The 20,667-nt window shown below is 37.2% G+C and overlaps 3 protein-coding genes and 1 pseudogene across 3 annotated transcripts; 2 read left to right on the forward strand and 2 right to left on the reverse strand.

The window, feature by feature from the left end:
* The first annotated feature begins 336 nt into the window (after positions 1-336).
* Positions 337-2,526, forward strand: RAB1C (RAB GTPase homolog 1C). Its single transcript, XM_086256352.1, has 8 exons — positions 337-525; positions 899-971; positions 1,088-1,135; positions 1,224-1,271; positions 1,515-1,586; positions 1,687-1,842; positions 1,938-2,041; positions 2,215-2,526. The coding sequence occupies exons 1-8, from the start codon at positions 512-514 to the stop codon at positions 2,306-2,308; spliced, it is 609 nt and encodes a 202-aa protein (XP_086112478.1). The 5' UTR covers positions 337-511; the 3' UTR covers positions 2,309-2,526.
* A 456-nt stretch (positions 2,527-2,982) lies between these two features.
* Positions 2,983-5,573, reverse strand: LOC147273698 (Tetratricopeptide repeat (TPR)-like superfamily protein). Its single transcript, XM_086256350.1, has one exon. It carries the CDS (start codon positions 5,493-5,495, stop codon positions 3,474-3,476), a length of 2,022 nt encoding a protein of 673 aa, XP_086112476.1. The 5' UTR covers positions 5,496-5,573; the 3' UTR covers positions 2,983-3,473.
* Positions 5,574-6,229: 656 nt separating this feature from the next.
* Positions 6,230-9,863, reverse strand: LOC147273699 (Hyaluronan / mRNA binding family). The gene is made up of 7 exons (XM_086256351.1): positions 9,436-9,863; positions 8,174-8,486; positions 7,993-8,058; positions 7,742-7,874; positions 7,461-7,619; positions 7,316-7,372; positions 6,230-6,657 (listed from the first exon to the last, which is right to left on the reverse strand). Exons 1-7 carry the CDS (start codon positions 9,623-9,625, stop codon positions 6,463-6,465), a joined length of 1,113 nt encoding a protein of 370 aa, XP_086112477.1. The 5' UTR covers positions 9,626-9,863; the 3' UTR covers positions 6,230-6,462.
* Positions 9,864-13,420: 3,557 nt separating this feature from the next.
* LOC147273700 (uncharacterized) lies at positions 13,421-14,359 on the forward strand (annotated as a pseudogene).
* The last annotated feature ends 6,308 nt before the right edge of the window (positions 14,360-20,667 follow it).

Here is a 20,667-nt window from a genome sequence, read left to right on the forward strand (position 1 = left end):
ATAAGTTTGGTTAAATATATGTAATTGAATTAATCTAAGAATTCTTATAAGACAGTCCCTCACAATCCCTTATATAATTAATCCATGATAGTAGGCATTCTAATTTTCTAAATTAATTCTAATATAAACTTTGTGATGTAATTTTGATTTAATCACGATGCTAATTCCATACAAAAGAAGTAAAAATCAAGATGCGAATCAAATGTAAAAAGCCCATTTTGGTAAAATCAATCGATCAAGAGTACACGTGGCGGAATCTAGTCCCTGTTACTACGTCACAGGCACTACAGAGAATTCCGACATTTTAGGGTGCTTTAAAAATACCAATACCAATACAAACACGCACCTTCATCTTCCCTTATTTCCCCTCTCCTCGGTTTCTTCTTCTTCTCCAATTCCTCTTCCTTTCTCTCTCTCTCCGGCGAGCGAAGAAGATCTCACTCCAAGCGGCAATTTCTCGCCGGAATCGGAATTCTCTCCAATTTCTCGCGATTCTTTCCCGCTTCCAGCCATGAATCCCGAATAGTGAGTTCAACCCCAAAATTCTTCTGATTCCGATTCCGATTTTATTTTTTTTATTTTCGAGATCGAATTTGATTGTATTTGCAATGATTCTCGAACCCCAATTCCATGGAAGCTTTTAATTTTATTCAATTTTGATTAAAAATTTCTGCTTGGTTTTTTGTTCGAATTGAGGGTTTTTCAATATAGATCTAGATGCATCGCAATCAGATCCGTCCAGCTTTTGTGTTAGATTCATAATTTATGTTAAAATTTTGGGACTCATAATTTGCAATAATTCATAGACTAAATGGTTGGATCGGTTCTGTTAATTTTAATTTTGATTGTTGTATAGTTAATTGTGATTAGTAAGTTTTGTGTTGCAAACTGTTTGCAGTGACTATTTGTTTAAGCTTTTGTTGATTGGAGACTCTGGTGTCGGCAAGTCATGTCTACTTCTGCGGTTTGCTGTAAGCACAATTGTTCTTATGTTAAGTTTGAAATTTCTAATTGTTGGGTATGTAAGCACAGTTGGGTATGTGAGATTTGAGCTTTCTAATTGTTCTCATGTGTTTGTGCAAACCAGGATGATTCGTACTTGGATAGCTATATCAGCACAATTGGAGTTGACTTTGTAAGCATTTTGTTGGCTTTTATTAGATCACTGATTCGTTTAATTCAACTCACTGATCTATGTACTCTCTTTCCTGTTGTATATTTAGAAAATCCGCACTGTGGAGCAGGATGGGAAGACTATTAAACTTCAAATTGTAAGTATATATGAATTGGGTTTTCATTTTTTGTTCTTTTTGCATCGTGGGCTGAGATTCTTAGTAGTAAAGTTGTTTATCTTGATGAAGTTGGTAGCTGTTTTGGATTAGTTCAAATGAAATTGACTTTTCAAGTTCTTTCACGCATCTTGTGGTTTGTTTATCAACAAGTAATGCAAACATTGTTTCATCTGCCTTTTTCTGTTCTTAATCGCTAATTGTGTTTGCTCTTGGGATGTGCAGTGGGACACTGCTGGTCAAGAACGTTTTAGGACAATCACTAGCAGCTACTACCGAGGGGCTCATGGTATCATTGTAAGTGTGTTGGAAACTATTTGTTTGTTTTGCCTGTTATTTTCTCATGAGTTTGCTCTTCACGCAAGATATTAGTCTCATGCTGTTGGCTCTCTTGCAGGTTGTTTATGATGTCACGGACCAAGAGAGCTTCAACAATGTTAAGCAATGGTTGAATGAAATTGACCGATATGCCAGTGAAAATGTGAACAAGCTACTAGTTGGAAACAAGTGTGATCTCACAGCAAATAAAGTTGTGTCCTATGAGACGGGAAAGGTAAATCTTTGATGAGCAGGCTCCAGGTTTTCCCGTTGTATATCTTGGAGATGTGTTCAATTATAATTATTGAATTTGGTGTTTTCCTTGTTTAGGCCTTTGCAGATGAAATTGGGATCCCTTTCATGGAAACAAGTGCTAAGAATTCCACTAATGTAGAGCAAGCTTTCATGGCCATGGCTGCTGAGATCAAGAACAGGTACTTTATTTGCATGGTGTTTGTGTCTTTGTATGTTAGGGAAGGAACTCATAGTTATGCTCCTTTGGAAATTTAAATTTGGATCTTTTGTAACAAATTTGTGAGTTAAGCCATAGTTATTTGATTGCTTCTAGATAATTGACGTCTTTCACGTGTTTGGTTTTATTCTGCAGGATGGCAAGTCAACCGATGAACAACGCCAGGCCTCCAACAGTGCAGATTCGAGGACAGCCTGTCAACCAAAAGTCTGGTTGCTGCTCTACTTAAAAGGAAAATAATTGGTGGGCAATGGTGTTTATCGGTGTTCTTTGTGGCATGTAAACCTAGTTTTATCTTAACGCTTTGATATGAAGATGATTGTTCGTTATGATTTTCTTTGTAAGCACTTTGTTAAAGCTTCCATTCTTTTCAATGTATTTGTTTTAAAAAACTTTTGTACAAATTAGGAATATTGGTGAATATCAGTATTTGCCTTGTTCTGCTCCCCTAATTCTTGTCAGATGCGTGATTTGTTTTCAATAGTGTTGGCAACTGTTGTGCGATCGATTAATTTAGTAGGCGATGGAATAAATGTGGGAAGTTTCACCATTAAGAATGCAACTACTGTAAGATCTCTATTATTGGCCAGTGGTGAGTCGCATCGAACAAATGTCACACCTTTCCACGCTTAATTATTTAATCAAATTTTAGGCATATTTGAGCGTTATTATATGGAGTGTTATATGTTCACTTTTTCACTTGGAAGCACTGCCCAACTCTGTAATCCAGGAAAGGTCATAGTAGAAAAATACAGCCTTTTAGGCATTGCCAAAAGCATTCCTAAAAAACACAGCCTTTGGGCATAGCCAAAAGCATTCCCATACAGATCTTACATTATGATTTCGTTAGGAACTTCAATTCCTGAGGACAAAAGTTACTATTGAGTTTCGAATTCTCAGAACCGCATTTGAATTACAGAACTTGAGGGGATCTTGTAGGCTCTCTCTTCAAGAAGCAGTGCATGCTTGGGTTGTGTTGGCATGATTTTAGATGTATTTTATGTATGGAAGCTGAGTTGAACCCCTTCAGTTGATCTGGAGGCATCACATTATGTACCCAGTTCTATATGCAGCTGTAGAATGTGGGGTGGCCAACAGCAAAAAGAACGTAAATAGCTGCATTTGGTAATCAAGAAAGCACAGTCCGCTTTTGGATGATGTCAATCCACAGGCACCCAAACCAGCTCCAATATATGACAAGAACGTTATTAGAAGGCCACATGTTGCATAGTTTATCAAATATAGAACCAGATATGGAATGCCAACTTGATCAGAAGGATATGTATGGTGATCTGATTGAGCAGATACCTTTGTTGACACCCTCGTTGTCCTTGTCACCTTGTCACGATGAATTCTTGAGGAGATCCAACAGAGCTAGCTACTGTTTTGCATGCTTACCAGTAATCACCACAAGAACAAACCCCATTTTTGAAATGATGGAACCTTGTAGTATCTCTGACAATGATTTCCCTTTTTTCAATTGCTGATATATACTTCGTGGCATGATGGCAATCCCCACACACTCTCAAGTTCTTGAAAATGCGGATTGGGGTCCCTAATGGCACTTTTATAAGCCCAAAAGAAATTGCTAGTTTTTCGCTGTGCCACAATAGAAGCAGCTGTTTCTGTTCCTCCCCAACATCATGTAATGCAGATTCAAGATCTGGAGCATAGCCTGCCAACTTCATTTTTTGATCCAGCTCAAACAATTTTTCATGTATAGATGCTAATTCCGGGTGAGCCCTGTCACTTGACCTGAACTCATGCACCACACGCTTAACCTCAATCCAACTATACCCAGGTGTCTTCACTACCCTGTTTTCTTTCATCAATCGCCTGACCTTGGAAACAAGGTCCCATCTGTTTGTTGCCGCATAAGCATTAGCAAGTTGAACATAACCAGCTGCACTCGTTGGATCGAGATCAAGCAATTTCTTGGCGGCAAACTCAGCTAGCTCTAAGTTCTTGTGGATCCGACAAGCACCCAAAAGGGTTCCAAAAATGGCAGAATGTGGTTCAAATGGCATTTTCTTTATCATATGTACAGCTTCAACAAGCCTACCAGCTCGACCAAGAAGGTCTACCATACATGTATAGTGGTCTGGCTTAGCTTCAACTCCATAATCCCTTGCCATTGAATCAAAATATTTAACCCCAAGATCTACCAATCCCGCATGGTTGCAAGCCATCAACACAGCCACAAATGTGATCCAATCTGGCTTTGTTCCCTCATTCCTCATCTGACCAAACAAATTGAGAGCTTTTAGACCTGCTCCATGTTGAGCATAACCAGAAATCATTGCATTCCAAGTAACAAGATCTTTTCGTGCCATCTTGGTAAACAACTTCCAGGCATCCTCCAAATTCCCACACTTACAATACATGCTTACCAATGAGGTCCCTGCAGTTGTATCATTATATAATCGAAATTTATAAAGCAGCTGATGTACCTGCTTACCCATCTGCAATGCAGATAGGTTACTACAGCCCAGTAGAACACTACTCAAACTTGACGGATTTGGCCCAACCCCAAATTCAATCATTGACCTGAAAAGCTTCAAACCCTTCTCAGCTTGACAATTTTCAACATAACCTGAAATCATAGCATTCCAAGTTACTAAATTTTTCACAGGCATCTCTCTAAACAATTTCTCTGCTAATTCAATCTTTCCAAACTTCATATACCCAGTAACCATAGCAGTCCACACCACAACACTCTGAACCGTTGCTACCTCAAACAATTCCTGTGCCAGCTCCAAATCCCCACATTTCACATACCCCGAAATCATCACACTCCACGAGATACCATTCTTCTTTGGCATCTCCAAAAACAACGCACGTGCTTCCCTCATCTTCCCTTCTCGAGCAAAACCCGATATCATAGTATTCCAAGAAGCCGTGTCCTTGACAGGCATCTTATGAAAGAATTCCAAAGCAGAATCAATGTCAAGATTGTATAAATAACAAGCCAACATAATATTATATGAAAAAGTGTCTGGTTCAGGACATTTTTCAAACAACTCACAGGCTTCTTTCATTTTCCCGGGCATTTTCGCATACCCGGCTAAAATTGAATTCCAAGTAATTGTTGTCCTAACTGTCATTCTTTCAAACACCTTGAGAGCAGAATCTAAATCCCCAGCTCGAATATAGCTGGTGATCAACTTATTTGACATAACGATATCGTTGAATTCACATTGAGTGTTTGTGATCTTCAGGGTCATGTTACGGGAAGAAACCAAGTGTGTTTCTTGTGGTGGGCGGGAGGGAAAGTTGGCGGGAAGGGGTTCTTTGTCTTGATTGGCATGTAGGTTTTGGATTGTGAAGGTGGAGAGGGAAGAGTATTGATGTTTGGTCTGTGAGGAAATTTTGAGCAGCAGTGAAGGATGTTTTTTGGTGTTTCTAAGATTTGTCATAGTTGGTGGTGAAGAAAACCGAATTTATTATATATTTCTCAAGAATTTTAAAGAGAGCATCATGATTTCTCATGCACAACTAGGAAGTTGAATTCCCGAGAGTTTATGCTCGGTTTAGAACACAAGGGGAGATCTTTCCCGCAATAAATAAAAAAGGGTTCCTTTGCCGGGTCGCGAGAAAAAAATGTTGGATGACGTTTTTTATTCCAAATGCAAAATCAAAAATGGGGGGTAGGAGTCATAAATCATAATGCTTATGAAAAACGGGCGATAATAATATAACATGAAATATTTGTAAAATTAAAATTCTGTACCACTGTAAAAAAAGACAACAAATTTTTGGAGGTGCTTCAAAGGATGAACTGTGAAGCTACTGTACTGTTATCAGACCATTTCATATGTTGTGACAGATTGCCAATCAAAGAACAAAGTGGGACACAATTTCAAATGATGGTTGATTCTGATTGGATCGTATTGATATGTAAAATCCTCCCAAGAAAGTCATATAGGAAGTAGTAAAAGGAGCAAGACTCAAGGTTATGGAGCAACCTCTATACGTTAAACCCATCCTAACAAGTGATTCATCTAAGCAAAACTTTAGCAGACGAGTATAATTAGTCAAGGTTCTTGAGGTGAATAATCGTTTTTAGATAAACAGCACCTCCTAGCTCATGCCCTTTGAGGCTTTGACTAACAGCTAATCAATAATGCTCATCCATAAGAACCAAGAATGATAATCAAGTAAAGCAAACAGTAGATTTCAAAAACAGTGACTGTTCTCAACCTATTCCAACTCAAAACTGATGCATGACTCAATTGTTCAAGACATAAAATTTACACTCAAAAAGCATAGATAATAAATAAAAATGGTTCTTAATATTCCTGTGGATAGCCTGCCACTCTAATTGTATCACATTAACCCCCAAAATGGATAAAAAGACTTCGAGCTGGAAGTAGCAGTAGACTCTCATTTGCCACCCAGGGATGGGAACTGCCCACGATCCTGAATGGAGGGTGCTGCCACATTGCTTGCGTAACCTCCAGCAGCAGGTCCTCCACTGTATCCACCTCGTGAACCACGGCCACGGCCTCGACCACGACCACCAGGGGAATAGTACCTCTCCCCTTCAGCAGGCTTCAGAAACTCGTTTATGCTAACAGACTACACACAATTATAAATCACGCAGTCAAAAATCTCATCAAAACAATAATACATTAAGAGTAATATACATCCATAATCACTAGATCGCATGAAAAATGTCATTAGATTTCACCAATGTACTCCTTATAATACAAAATTATTTAAACATATATTCTCTTTTTCAATTTATAATCCAGCAACCAAGACCCTAAAAAACCACAACCACAAGTCTGCAAATTGTACCAAGTTAAACTGAATGCAGTCATCCTCCAAAACAATAGATTAGAATGTAAAGTACGAGTATAAAAGACAAATGAATAAGTGGGGCTATAATCAGCACCCCACACTGACTGCAAATTCAATCCTGATGTGCAAAAAGCAGTCACTAAGCAAGCCTAACAGGGTATATGAACCCAGTCTGCTTAAATTATTAGGAAAGAGGAAGAGATTTTATCAGAAAAAATATATAAAAAGAGAAAGAATCAGTACTGAGCAAGATTAAAAAGTTTCAGCTCAAACCAGGTAATAACTATTAAGACAACCAACATGTCCAAATTGTCACAACCAAGAAACAACTTGGAATTGTCTCAAGTATCATCAAAATGAAAGCTGCAATAATGATTTAAAACAAAAAAAAAAAACAGCTAAAAAATGAACCATGTATGAAAGAAAAAACAACCTTCTTAGCTCTCTCTTCTTTATCAGCAGCTTCTTTGCGCTTGTCCTTTTCAGAACCCTGACAATCAATGGCAAAGTAGATTATTAAGTACAATAGCAACATCAAATAAAATAAGATTAGTATATATTCAATGTGTTGAACTCACCAGTTTGATAAAGATGTCATCATTTCCCTTCTTATTTGAAAGCTGTTGCATAGACTTCAAGTCTTTGTCCAAGTCAACCTTTCTTTCCTCGGTCTTCAGTGCAAGCAGAGCCTTCCTCTTCTCTTCAAGCACCTTCTCATACTCCTCCAAAGTCATCTCCTGTAATAATGTTCAACAAGGATAAAGTTAAACATTAGGTTGGCCAAAAAATCCAATCCAATCAGTTATCTTCAAGGTATCCAGAAATGTTGCATCAACAACGTGAAAACAGTATAATTTACCTTCTCCTCAGGCTCCTTCTCTTCTGACTCGTTCACAGGATTCTCCTTGTTGGCATCTGCAGCCTCATTCTCTCCCAACTGCTTCTCAGCACCAACATTCTTCTCACTTTCAGTGCCAGGCTCTTCAACCTCCCTTAATTTAGCAAAAATATTCATGCAAATAAGCATCATACAAGGATAGAGATTAAATAAAAGTGTCATCATATCAAGGGTTTACAAACTCATGTAGGAATCAAAAAAGATATACTTACGGAGCAATCTCATCAGTGGGAGATCCCCAGTTCCCACGACCAGCCCCATCACGCTTAAACTCACTCCTGATATTACACATATAATAATTAGCAAAATAACAGAAAAATGATGAGATGCCAATGATGAAAACCCACGAATAGGAGATCATCTATATGATACAATAGATTAAAGAATACTAACCCACGTCCAGTAGCACTGCGACGATCAAATGTCCTCCGAGGGCGTTCCCCTTCTGTATCCTCTCCATTGCTAAAACCACCCCGGCGACCACCACGGAAGGAACCACGAGGCCCACCATAGCCGCCACGTCTTTCAGAAAGTTTCCCTGTATCTCCCTCTTCAGCTGGTCTGTACCCACCAGAAAACCCATTGGTGTTCTCAGTGTTGATTGGATCTCTATTAAATCCACCACCACCTCCACCACGACCACGACCAAACCCATGCCCACCACCACGGCCCCCTCCACGGCCACCTTCATTCCTTACTTCCCTCACTGCACATGATAAACAGCGTTATGTTATGAATCATATGATCATATAACATATATAATATGAAACATACAACCATATGAAATTCAATAGACTATTAATTTGTCATGAGATAACAGAGGTTTGCTTCTAATAAGACAAAAAAATGCAAAAAGACCAGAATAATCCTTCTGGTATCTGGACCAATTACGGGAAAATCTTCATCAAAAATTCATATTGAAATCCTACAAGATATTATAACGGCCATTTGTTTTGCACCCAGAAGAATACAAACGCAACTGATAACGGAAAGGGGATTCTAATAATTAAAAAAAAAAAAACAGCATTCAAAATCTTTAGAAAATATGAGCCACATGGACTACATTAACAAGGGCTGTCATTGCTATCCAAAATAAAAATAACAAAGGCAGTAATTCTCAGTCAACATACAAAAGGAATGTTTTCAAATAAGTGGTACTCCCCCTGACTATACCTCTTACATTAAATTATAATGGATTTAATTCAAATGGACACTAAATACATTATCATGCTCAGTGTTCATTCAGATTTCATTTTATCAGTCCTAATAATTAAATCTCACTTGGGTTCATGACAAAATTTTGTGCACATGTATTCTTCAGTTTCAAAATACAACAAATTACCACATCATACAACTTAATAGACGAAACTGTATGAATATGCACAACACACAGACAAATAATACTTAAAGATCAAATCTCAACAAATCACCGCAATAGCAATAACTCATAAAAATAACCAGTTTAACAAAACAACAAATACCAAATAACCAAAAAAATCATCAAAACTTACTTTAGTACCCAGGAAGAGAGATACACACAACCAATATGATGAAGCTAAAATATTCATTTCCATTTTCCAGACAACCAGACAGTGATTTAAACACAAAACCACAGAAATGAACTATAAAAAGCAACGAAATGAATCGAAACTCACCGGCTTGAGCAGGAGGGAGTGGCTTGGAAGGCAGCTTGGCGGGCTTAGCGGGCAGAGCAGCAGCAGTAGCTGGGCTTTGAGCCTTCTTGGGCTGGGCAGGAGGGATCTTCTGCTGCGCAGCAGCGAGAAGTTGACTTGGGTCCTCGTAGTCGTCATCGCCCAAGAGATCGAAAGGGTTCGCGGTTGCCATTTCTTAGCTCCGAAAAGTCCGATTCCAAAACCCTAGAAATCCACCGACTTTGAAAAGCAACCACGAGACCCTTCAGAGATTATTCGAATCCATGAACGAATCGAATATGGGAGACGGTTGATGGGAAGTGTAGAGGGTTAGAGTGCGTTTGGGAGCAGAGAAAGTTCGAGAGAGAAAAATTTTTGTGGGAGTGTATGTGTGTTGTTGTGGCTACGAAAACCCTAACCAATGCGGCAGAGAAATAGAGGAGTGGCAAACCTAATCTTAAAAACCCTAATGGGAAATGTTAGGGTGCGGCCGTGTGCATGGTACGACACGTGTATTGCGTAAATTGGCCCCTTGATGGGTATGTGGTCTTTTTCGGCTTTTTGGACATGATAATGGTAGACGAAGCAAAGGCCCAATGACCGATGTCTATTTTCAACATGGTGGAATTTCCATGGAGTTGGAGTGGACCGAGTGGTGATAACTGATAGGTTGGTAGGTTTAATCCGATATATGAAAATGTAATTTATATTTTATCAAATATTATGTGAATATTTTTTTTTTACCAAAAAAATACATTATGTGAATATTTTTTACCACGTATTTGCAATAAAAATTAGAATTAATTATCTCCTACTACATGACAACTTTTATATTTACCCTCAATTATACATATTGTTTAAACTTAACAATAAGGTACTTTTCGTATTTTGGGGGCTAGCTGTCCTTTACTAACCCACATTAAATAACCATTTTTACATTTTTTTATTTTTTATAGAATATTTAATATTTATCTTTTTCTTTTCCAGTATAGTTTGTACGTTGTTTGGCTATGTTTTTAGAGTCTCTGTATTTCCAAATCTCATAAGCTCCAGATCTCTCTCTCTCTCTCTCTCTCTCTCTCTCTCTCTCTCTCTCTGTGCTTGATCGAAGCCTTCTAATGGATCTGCTCCGAGCTTAATCGAAGCCTTCTAGATCTGCTCTGACCACTCTGACTTCTCCTCGATTGGGGATGATCACAGCTTGTGGTACGTAGACTCCTACTTTGATTTCTTATCAGTAGAAGGTTCTTGATTTTTTTTTTAAGCTCAATTTATAGAACATTGCAAGTAAACTGAAACTGCAGTTTATTGGAGTTGCAGTTACTAACTACAGTTTCTGAAACTGCAAATGAACTGAAACTGCAGTTTATTTGAGTTGCAGCTGTAGATTATTGGAGTTGCAGTAGAAGAGAAACAAAGACAGAGAAAATCTTGGAGAGAAACAAGAGAAAGATCGAGAAATTTTGAAGAAAACTTTTCATTAATTGAATAATGATTACATGAGGGTTTATATAAATTTACAACTAATTCTAACAGCTGGAATCACAGCTGGTGCTAGCTAACTAATCTAACTATCTGAACTAATAACAAACTGCCACATGGCTCAGTCAATTGCTTGCTGTATCAAGCCTTGATTAGCTGCCTTCCTGTGCACATTCTTATCGTGAACATCTTGAGCTTCAGTATGTGAACATAGTAGCTTATGAGCAGTTACTAACTGCAGTTTCTGAAACTGCAAATGAATTGAAACTGCAGTTTATTTGAGTTGCAAGCTTGCAGTTGTAGTGTAAGTGAAATTGCAGTTTCTGAAACTGCAGTTTATTAGAGCTGCAGGCTTGCAGTTGCAGTTACTAACTGCAAGTGAAACTGCAGTTTTTTTGGAGTTGCAAAACGATGCTTGTGAGTGAAGATGAACAATTGTCGATTTGGTAAAGTTGAAGAAAGAGATCGATTTGGCAAAGAAAAGAAGAAGATCAGTTTTGGGCTGTTTGTGTAGTTGGTTTGGTTGTGATGCGTTTCTTTTGGAAGGTGTCCGCATGTTATATTTTGGGCTGGTAGATAGTGTCCGCAAGTTAATAAAGATAGATTGAGTGGTTTTGATTAATATTTTGCTTTGTTAGTACCTTATAATTAATAGACTCTAAAAATTAAAACATATTTCTGAATTATAGCATCTCCTAGTCATGCACAAAAATGCATATATACATAACTTACATTATCATTCTTGGATTTTTAATGGACAATTAAATTAGAAACTAAAAACAGCGATGTGCGGTATATGTTTGGCTACTAAAAGTGTTCTTGTGAATGCAATATAAAGGGCCTCTTGGTAGGTCTTTCACGTTCAAAAATTATAATAGTGTAATAATATGACACATTTTATTGCATGTTTTGGTTTACACAATCGAGATATGATTTTTTAGTTAGAGAATTGTCCTTCTTGGTTACAGATGTATTGCTAAGGACTTCCATATAACTCACTTAGATTTTTAATTGAATCAAAATATCTCATTTCAAAAACAAAACAAAAACCTAAGACAATAAGAGGGTTCAAATTCTTAATGATACAACCAACTAATAGGAGTGTCATAATGTCATCAGGTTCTAAATCATACAAGAATACATCAATTTACCCACCTCAAAAGATAAATTTTAGTTGACCAAATAGCTATTGGTCTAATGGGTTCACTTTATTAGAAAAAGCCTCAAAATTGAATCTCACCTCCACACCACCTCCCTTTCTTTTTCCCTCATTCACTTTCCTTAACGATATACTTCGTTTTTCACTTTATCCCATAAAACTTATTTTCACTAACTTTGCTCTTCATGTTTAAATTGCTACATTTTGTTAAATTTATCATATTTTTCATTAGTTACCAACTAGCTATTAATCTAGTGGTATTTCTCTCCCCCATAATATTGAGAGATCGAGGTCCCAAGTTTGATTTTCCCCTTTTTTATGGTGAGCGAGTGATTATTATTGTATATATATATATACATCTATGTTTTTCATTAGTCAAGCATGTGGCACTTAAGTGGGAAAAAAAATTATGGGCGCACGTCACATTAGTTTGCCTAAATAGGTAATATGACAAATTTTACGAGACAAAGTAATTTAGGAGCCAATTTAAGTCAAAATAAATTTCCAAAAGCAAAGCAAGGCACGAGACATGGTTCATCGGCCACATTTATGTAGTAAGCATAAATTTTACTTCATTTTTTTTTGTGGCAAGGCAATTCTTAATTTCTTATAACCTGTTTGGTATCCTTTATGTAAACTATTTTTAGTTTTTATCTATAACATTTATGAATGAATTAAAGAAGAAAATTTTGAAAATAAGTTTTAAGTAGGATACCAAACGCACCCTAAGTTTTTAGCATTAGGGATTTCTTGAGTTTTCCTATTGTTGTTGTTTGGGCGTGTTGGGCCATTTCTATTGAGCTTGAGCCTCCCTCTAGTGTTTGTTCTGTTATTGCTTCTTGGGCTGCATGTGTGTTTGCTTTTTTCTCTATACTATGTTTTGGGCCTTTGTAATCTGGTTTTCTATTTGTAATTTGTTCTTTAGCTGCCAGGTTGTATCTTTGTTTTCTTTGGTACGGATTGAGATTTCATTGGTCTGTAGCCTGTAGGAATTGAAGTTTTATTTGTGTTTCTAATTTCCATTCTGCCACTTTGTTTGAAACCAAATCTGTTCTATGAAGTTAAGGCAGAACCCCATAAACCCCATAAAAAGAAAAGTTGTATAAAATCATAAACCCCATAAGAAGAGAAGTTATCTGATCATTTTGAAGTTGACAATAGGAAGCCGGGGTACAAATATCCATATGATGGGTTTGAGACATTGGTGTCATTCACAAACCCTCAGCTGCCAACTAGAGGCTTAGGATTCAGAGAGGTAGATGCAAATGAAAGGACACAATATGCCACATGACACCTGGCAAGCGATACCCAATTTTGTTAATCGAAGGGTAAGGATTTGTAGTTCTAATGGTTGAGAGCATTTGCCTTGTATCAAAAGCCAGAGTTCAAATCTCTCATTCCTTGAACAGAAATTATCTATATAGCATGTACATTGAACCGAACCTGGTATCTTGTATTGTACGTCTCACTCTCTTCCCTTTTCTCTCAAAACCCTAATTTCCCGCGGTGTAAGCACAAGCAGCAATGTCGGTGACAGCGCGCGGGTGTATGCGTTAGTGATAGCGTGATTGCTGCAATGAGGGGTAGAGGTAAAATTGGGCAAACAAAAGTTAAAAGGTTAATGCCTGGCAAACATCCCCAGTGGGCAGAAGATTGTGATGTCGACCAAGAAAAAGATGATGGGGATGATATTAAGTAATATTCTTGGGATAATTTTAGTAAAGATGATGATGACTGGAGACTGCGTCGTTTCGCTGAGAGCAGCATGATTAGGATAGATGATAATGATGTTAGAGCTGATCATAAGAGGCGTATCCAGCAAGCCGAGATTATTGTTTCAACAATTGAAGAGGAGGAAAGAAGAAGAAGAATTAAGGAGAGGTGGTTGTGTCAGAGTCAGAGGGAGAAAGAAGAAGCTCTAGTCCTTGAGACAACTGAAGATGAGGAAGAATATGCGACTGACTCTGACTCCGAAGAAGAGCTTGAGCTTACTGGTAGAGTGGTGATGCTGAAGAAGCCTGTTTTTCTTCCTAAGTCGGAGAGAGCCAAAGAGGTACGATTGCTGAACTTGAGAGACTTGAGGCTCAAGAAAGGGTGCTCGAGGAAAAGAGAGACAAGGCAGATTGTGGTTTCGCAAGGACGAAGAACATGAATGCAGATGATATTGATACTAATGATGAAGTAAACGAGGCAGAGGAGTATGAAGCTTGGAAAGACAGAGAGATTGCCAGAATCAAGAGGGATAGAGAGTTACAGTTTGCTGTATTTGTGGTGGACGTACAATGATTCTCTTCGGGCAAAGTAAATGGCACCTATCGCAAAACCCAGAGGAAACAAGAAATTGAAGGTTGGGAATCTCCTTGACTTTAACTAGTCTCAGTCATGTCATGTGCATCTTTAAATGTAACTCGAGATTGGAATTAAGAATGTAGAAAGATTTCTGAAACTTTAACTTATTAGCGCCTATTGCGAGGAGGAGCTGCAAATTTGAATCAAGTGTTGAGGGGGATTAAAATGTCGAGATTGATGGCATTTTCTGTACAACAGTCTGATGAGTTGGAAGTGTAGGCTCTACATGATAATCAAGTGGAAAGATTGCATTTAAACTTATTTTGATTTAAAAATTATAGGAAGGAGAAGTTTAGCTAGCTTGATTTTAAACTTATGTTTAAGGTCATCACTAATTTAATTAGGTAATGGATTTGGCAATTGCTTGGTTTGAGGGACAGATTAGCAGTTGGAAGCAAAAGAGCCGATTGATGAGATGGAGTTTGAGTAAGAGATTGAGATTTAAGGGGTTTGATTGTTTCACAGGAAAGCATGAGCTATCTGTGAAAGTATTTAGAATGGGGGTTATCCATAAAAGTATTGAGAAAACCAGAACACATATGCAGGACACTTTTGAAGAGAAGAGGTACCAATTTTTGAGAATTTGGAAAGGGATTATGTGTAATGCATATATTACCATTTTTGGTAGTGAACGATGGTTAGAGGCTCAAAGAATTGATGGGATCACAGTCTGATCGTATCAGCTAGACATTAATTCTTCCTAATCAAATTAATTGATTGCGAGAATGCTACACTTGCATAGATATGAAGCTTTTGAAACCCTTCTGTGATTGAGGCACTGCCAAACCTTGGGGAAGACTTAGACAACAAATATCCTGTTGCAACTGCATTATCATTTTCCGAGAAATAAGCCTTAAAAAGTTACAAAAAGTTAAGTGTCCCAACTCCCAAATTTAGTGATCAACTTTCTGTAGCTCCATTCAAGGCTATCAAAAACAATTTCCTAATGATTTCTACAATCAGCCTGACTAGCTACTTGGACCTGAAAAAATAGAGAAAATTGTACCAAGATTGCAAGGCCTAAGGTCAGCATCTCCGGCCAGTTTCTCCTCTACAACCATGAGAGCATTAAGTTTTGCATTAGTGTAAAACATAACTGAAATGCATGGGAGAAAAATTACTGCCTTTGCTCACAAGAAACCTGAAGCATCTGGGTACCTCATTATGGAGAAAACTTTCACATAGAGCATGATCTGTAGCATGAATAACTTGTTTATGCAGCAATTTCTTAATTGATTGATCTTAAAAAAAGTCATTAAAATCTTAAAATCAAAACATAAAAATTATAAAAATAAAAAAATCTCTCCCCCACCCGATCTTCTTTTTCCCCATAAATATATATGGGAATTAACCAAAATGGCCCTTGTAAGTTGTAAAACATTGAATTTCAGACATATGGAGGCCAAGGGTCTAACATTGTATAGCATAGATTCATCGGTAAGATACATGTTTCTATCTTTAATATCTTATAGTAGCTAGGATGTGGAAATGCACAGTCCTTTGTCTTAATATAAAGCTTGTCTAGTGATGTTTTGTTTTGTTATGTTTCAGTTTCTTTTCTTTTTATCGTTCTTGGTAGTGTTCCTTGTATGGCTTCTCCCTTGTTTGGGGATGCCTTTGGCCTTGTTGCCTTCTATATACGTATTTTCAGACCAAAAAAAAAAAAAAAAAACCTCAATTACTGTTTAATTTTTTAACCATTGAATGAGTTGATTGCTTATTTCATTGAGATTTTCTGGTTTTCACACTTGGAAAGGAATATGCAATAAAGATAAGATCACCAAGGGGTCCGGCCAAAAGAAAACATATACCCTCAAAAATCCACCTGAGGAAAAAATCCTTATGCAGCGTGCGAATACCTGAAGCACTCTTAATGAATCACCCCGGAAAAGGGGGAGGTATTGTAAGAGCTTGTTCAACCCTTGAAAAAAGGAAAAATTATTATGTATAATCGATATATTGATACGTGGTATAATCAATCTATGTGTTATAATATGGGTGAATATTATTAATATTATACCTTATTAATATAAACACATCGTCCAATAATACTCTTACACGTTAAATTAGTTATACCACATGGCGGTATATCAATTATACCCTATAATTTTTCCTGAAAAAGAGTTAAAGCTTCTGCATGATCTGCACTCTACAAATGCCAACCGAAAAGCTAGGGATGGAAAACTCTTCCGGCCTTGCCCCCATCTCGACTAAGTAGGTATCATAATACCCCTCTCTGGTCTGCCCCGCTGTATATACCTGTTTAACTTGATGAATAAATTCTATAATATAATTTTATAATTATTTAATTTTAATATTTTTTTAAATTAAATAGTGTTATTTTATATTCGAGATTGTTTTAATGTAATATGACATGCATATATTAGTATATTTTATCTATATTATATTATGTATTTATGTTAATTTGCTATCATTTTAATAAGATAAAAAAGGTTTACACTAATGGCCCCACATACCCAACGGGGACCCCTTACCCAAAGCTAACCCTGCCACAGAAAATCCTTCATCATTTCGAAAAACAAACTCGAAACCTCCAGCATTCCTATCAGCATATCCTAATTGACCTTTTTTCGATGAAAACACAAAATAATTCATATAACAATTATTATAATATCAAATATTCCCCTCCCCTTGTATAAATCAAATATAGAACAAGTACGAACAAATGCTCCCTTATTCTGAGGTATACATTTAGGGCATATATATATATATTTAATTACTACTTAGGAATGGGAATGAGAATTCCTTATTCATGTGTTTTTTACTAACACACCGTAGATTGAATAATGACTGGGGCTTACACGAAAGCATAAATGAGATTCTTGATATTGGGGGAATGAGATTCCTTAGGAAAGTAAGGAATGGAAGATGGCTAATGTGAATGTTTCATGCCAAAACTATCCTAAATTTTGTGTGAAAATCCAAAAATGCCCTTTACGCAAAAAACATACAACACGTTGGTGTGGCCAGGCCTATATAAAATGGGCTCATCGTGCTTTGTGCCATGTTCAGACTGGCCCATTTAATAATTGAGCTAACTCGACTTAACCCTATTATTTTAAACCTTAAACCAAGTCCAGCCCATGACCTAGTCCATAACGGGTTGTGTCGGCTAGGGTGGCCCAATTATTTATTTTAAAAGTTTAATAATTATTTAATAAAAATGATTAATTAATTTTTTTAAGTTGTACAATTGGAATATTAATTTTATAAAAAAACATTAATGATAAATTTTTTTTATAAAAATTGAAAATTAATAATGAATAATTGTGGAATAGAATATATAATGTCTTATTTAATCTTTGGGAAATCCTTTAAATTTAAATAAATATTTTTATTATGAAGACAAAAATTAGTTTTTAAAATTTGTAAAAAATTTGAGAAAAATGAATGTAAACGGGGCTGGGGTTGGCCGAAGTCCGTCATGGGTTCGGGCAGGCCTAACCCAAGACAGGTTCATGCCTGGCTGGCCCAACGGGATATTAAACCTTTGCCTGGTCTTGTTCTAAACGAAACGGTCATTAAGGTAAAGTGATCAACTGCCTTCAGACTGCTTAGTAGGATAAACTAATTTATGTTTTCAACTTGTGTGTGGCATTTGCTTTTACATTAATAATGGTCTTTCTAGCTAGAGTAAATATATATAAATATTTATGTATTAAGTTATGTTGAAAAGAATGAAATGTAAATTGAGAAACATGATATATGTTTTGCCTTTATAATTGTAGGCTCTGTTCAGGGAAGAATCCATGCAAGTTCAATTAGATAAAACTTGGTATTTGCAAATGGATTTTGGGAGCTATGATGATGAGCTAGTCCCGGCAATGGTCTCTCTTTTAAGAGGAATGCCAAATTTGTCCACTTTATACATATTTTATAAACCAACTTCACTCGACCCTAAATCTAATGTAAGTTAAGTCTGTGTTTCTTCTCTCTCTCTCTCACACACACACACACTATTATCATTTTTGGAAATTTTCAATTTAGTTTGCTTGTTGTTTTTCCAGGCCTCTGGGTTTGACATGGCGTTATTCATCAGCTTGTGGAGGTTACCTTAGAGCTTTCCGATGGGTCTAATGGAATTGAGTTGATGTGGAAAGAACAAAGTAAAAGGGGAGAGAAAGATTTATAGTGGTTCAGCTTGATAATGGTTCAAGCCTACATCCACTCAGAGAACACAACTTATCATTAACATCATAAGAGGGCAAAGGCACCTCAACATTACATATATAGCTGTGATACCAACTTAAAATTAATCAACAGCTAGAAAGCCTCTAACGGCTATAACAGTACAACCAAGCCTCTAACGGCTATAACAGTACAGCCAAGTACATACACCAACGGCTAGTACAGGTTTAAATATTCCAACACTCCCCCTCAAGCTTGGGCGAGAAGATTGACACAGCCAAGCTTGAATAGAAGACAATGCAGGTGTGTGGAGGGAACTCCTTTGGTAAGAATATCAGCCAGTTGATCATTACTCTTGACGAATGAGGGTTGAATGTTGTTGGATTGAACATGATCACGAACAAAATGGCAGTCGACCTCTATATGTTTGGTTCGTTCATGGAAAACTGGGTTTGAGGCAATATGTATGGCGGCTTGATTATCACAGTACAACTGCATAGGAAGAGAATTTCTAATTCCCAAATCAGTGAGAAGATGTTGGAGCCAAATCAATTCACTTGTAGCTGCAGCCATTGCTCTGTATTCAGCTTCAGCGCTGGATCTAGCTACTACAGTTTGTTTCTTACTTTTCCACGTAACTAAATTCCCACCAACAAACATACAGAAACCTGTTGTAGACTTGCGATCAATGGGATTTCCAGCCCAATCAGCATCACAATATCCTTTAATTTATGAATGACCATGATGCTTCATTAAGATACCTTGACCTGCAGAACCTTTTAAATATCTAAGAATTCTCTTAACTGCTATCCAGTGAGAAATGCGAGGGGAGTGCATGAACTGACTCACTTGGCTCACGGCAAAGGATATGTCAGGACGAGTGATTGTAAGGTAGATAAGTCTTCCCACAATTCGTTGATACTCGCTCATATCAGTAAGTAATTTGCTAGTAAGATCGAGTTTTCCTTTGCTGGAGACAGGGTTACCAACAGGCTTAGTGTCTAGCATACCTGTTTCTTTGAGGAGGTCCAAGACGTATTTCCTTTGATTAAGGAATAATCCTTTGTTAGAATGTGCAACTTCAATACCCAAAAAGAACTTCAGAGGACCCAAATCTTTAATAGAGAGTTTCTCAGATAGAAATGATTTTAGCCTAGCTATTTCAACCTGATTATCTCCAGTGATAATGATATCGTCAACATAAACAAGGACTGCCACTGTTCCCATTTTTCCCTTTTTAACAAACAAGGAAGAATCAGCAAGGCTCCGATTATACCCTGTACTTTGGAGAACTGAACTGAGCTTAGCATACCAAGCTCTTGGGGACTGCTTTAGTCCATATAAAGCCTTGTGAAGTCTGCAAACCATTCCCTTTTGATTTTCTTGGGGGTGGCCTGGAGGAATTGTCATGTAAACCTCTTCCTCTAACTCTCCATGCAAGAATGCATTTTTTACATCCATTTGGTGCAATGTCCAGTTGAGATTGACAGAAATGGATAGAAGAACACGCACTGAATTCATTTTAGCAACTGGAGCAAAAGTCTCCTTATAATCAACTCCATAAGTTTGTGTGAATCCCTTAGCTACAAGCCTTGCCTTGTGTCTCTCAATGGTGCCATCACTATTAAACTTGGTCTTATAGACCCATCGACATCCCACTGGCCTTTTTCCCTCTGGAATTTTGACAATAGTCCAGGTATGATTATCATTGAGGGCTTGTAATTCTTCATTCATTGCCTTTTTCCAGATTGATTGTGTATTAGCTTCATGGAAGCTTGATGGTTCTGTGGAATTGTCAATACATCCAACAAAAGCAGCATGAGAACTCGAAAACTTGTTTAATGAGATATACTTAGCAATGGGATACCTGGAAACTTGATAAGTTACGAAATCTTTAAGCCTTGTGGACTGTTGCCTGACTCTGCTTGATTTTCTGGTTCCTTCATTAGCAGATGAGTCATTGGATAAGGTGCTAGGAGGACAAATCTGTTGGTGCATATTACCTGAGTCAAAGGTCATAAGTTCTTCCTCTTCTTGATTATGTTGAACAGGTAAGGAGCTTTGGTCAATAATTGGCAATGGAATTGGACTCAAGA

The sequence above is a fragment of the Dryas octopetala genome, chromosome 9 (assembly GCF_963921425.1).
Source record: "Dryas octopetala chromosome 9, drDryOcto1.1, whole genome shotgun sequence".
NCBI lineage: Eukaryota > Viridiplantae > Streptophyta > Magnoliopsida > Rosales > Rosaceae > Dryas > Dryas octopetala.

Coding starts and splice junctions, on each gene's coding strand:
- LOC147273699 (XM_086256351.1), bottom strand. CDS start 9,625: ATGGCAACCGCGAACCCTTTCGATCTCTTGGGCGATGACGACTACGAG. Junction 8,059..8,173: donor CGCAGTGCTACTGGACGTGG/GTTAGTATTCTT, acceptor GTGTAATATCAG/GAGTGAGTTTAAGCGTGATG. Junction 6,658..7,315: donor AAGAAGAGAGAGCTAAGAAG/GTTGTTTTTTCT, acceptor AATTGTGTGTAG/TCTGTTAGCATAAACGAGTT.
- LOC147273698 (XM_086256350.1), bottom strand. CDS start 5,495: ATGACAAATCTTAGAAACACCAAAAAACATCCTTCACTGCTGCTCAAA.
- RAB1C (XM_086256352.1), top strand. Junction 1,272..1,514: donor AGACTATTAAACTTCAAATT/GTAAGTATATAT, acceptor TGGGATGTGCAG/TGGGACACTGCTGGTCAAGA. Junction 2,042..2,214: donor GCTGCTGAGATCAAGAACAG/GTACTTTATTTG, acceptor TTTATTCTGCAG/GATGGCAAGTCAACCGATGA.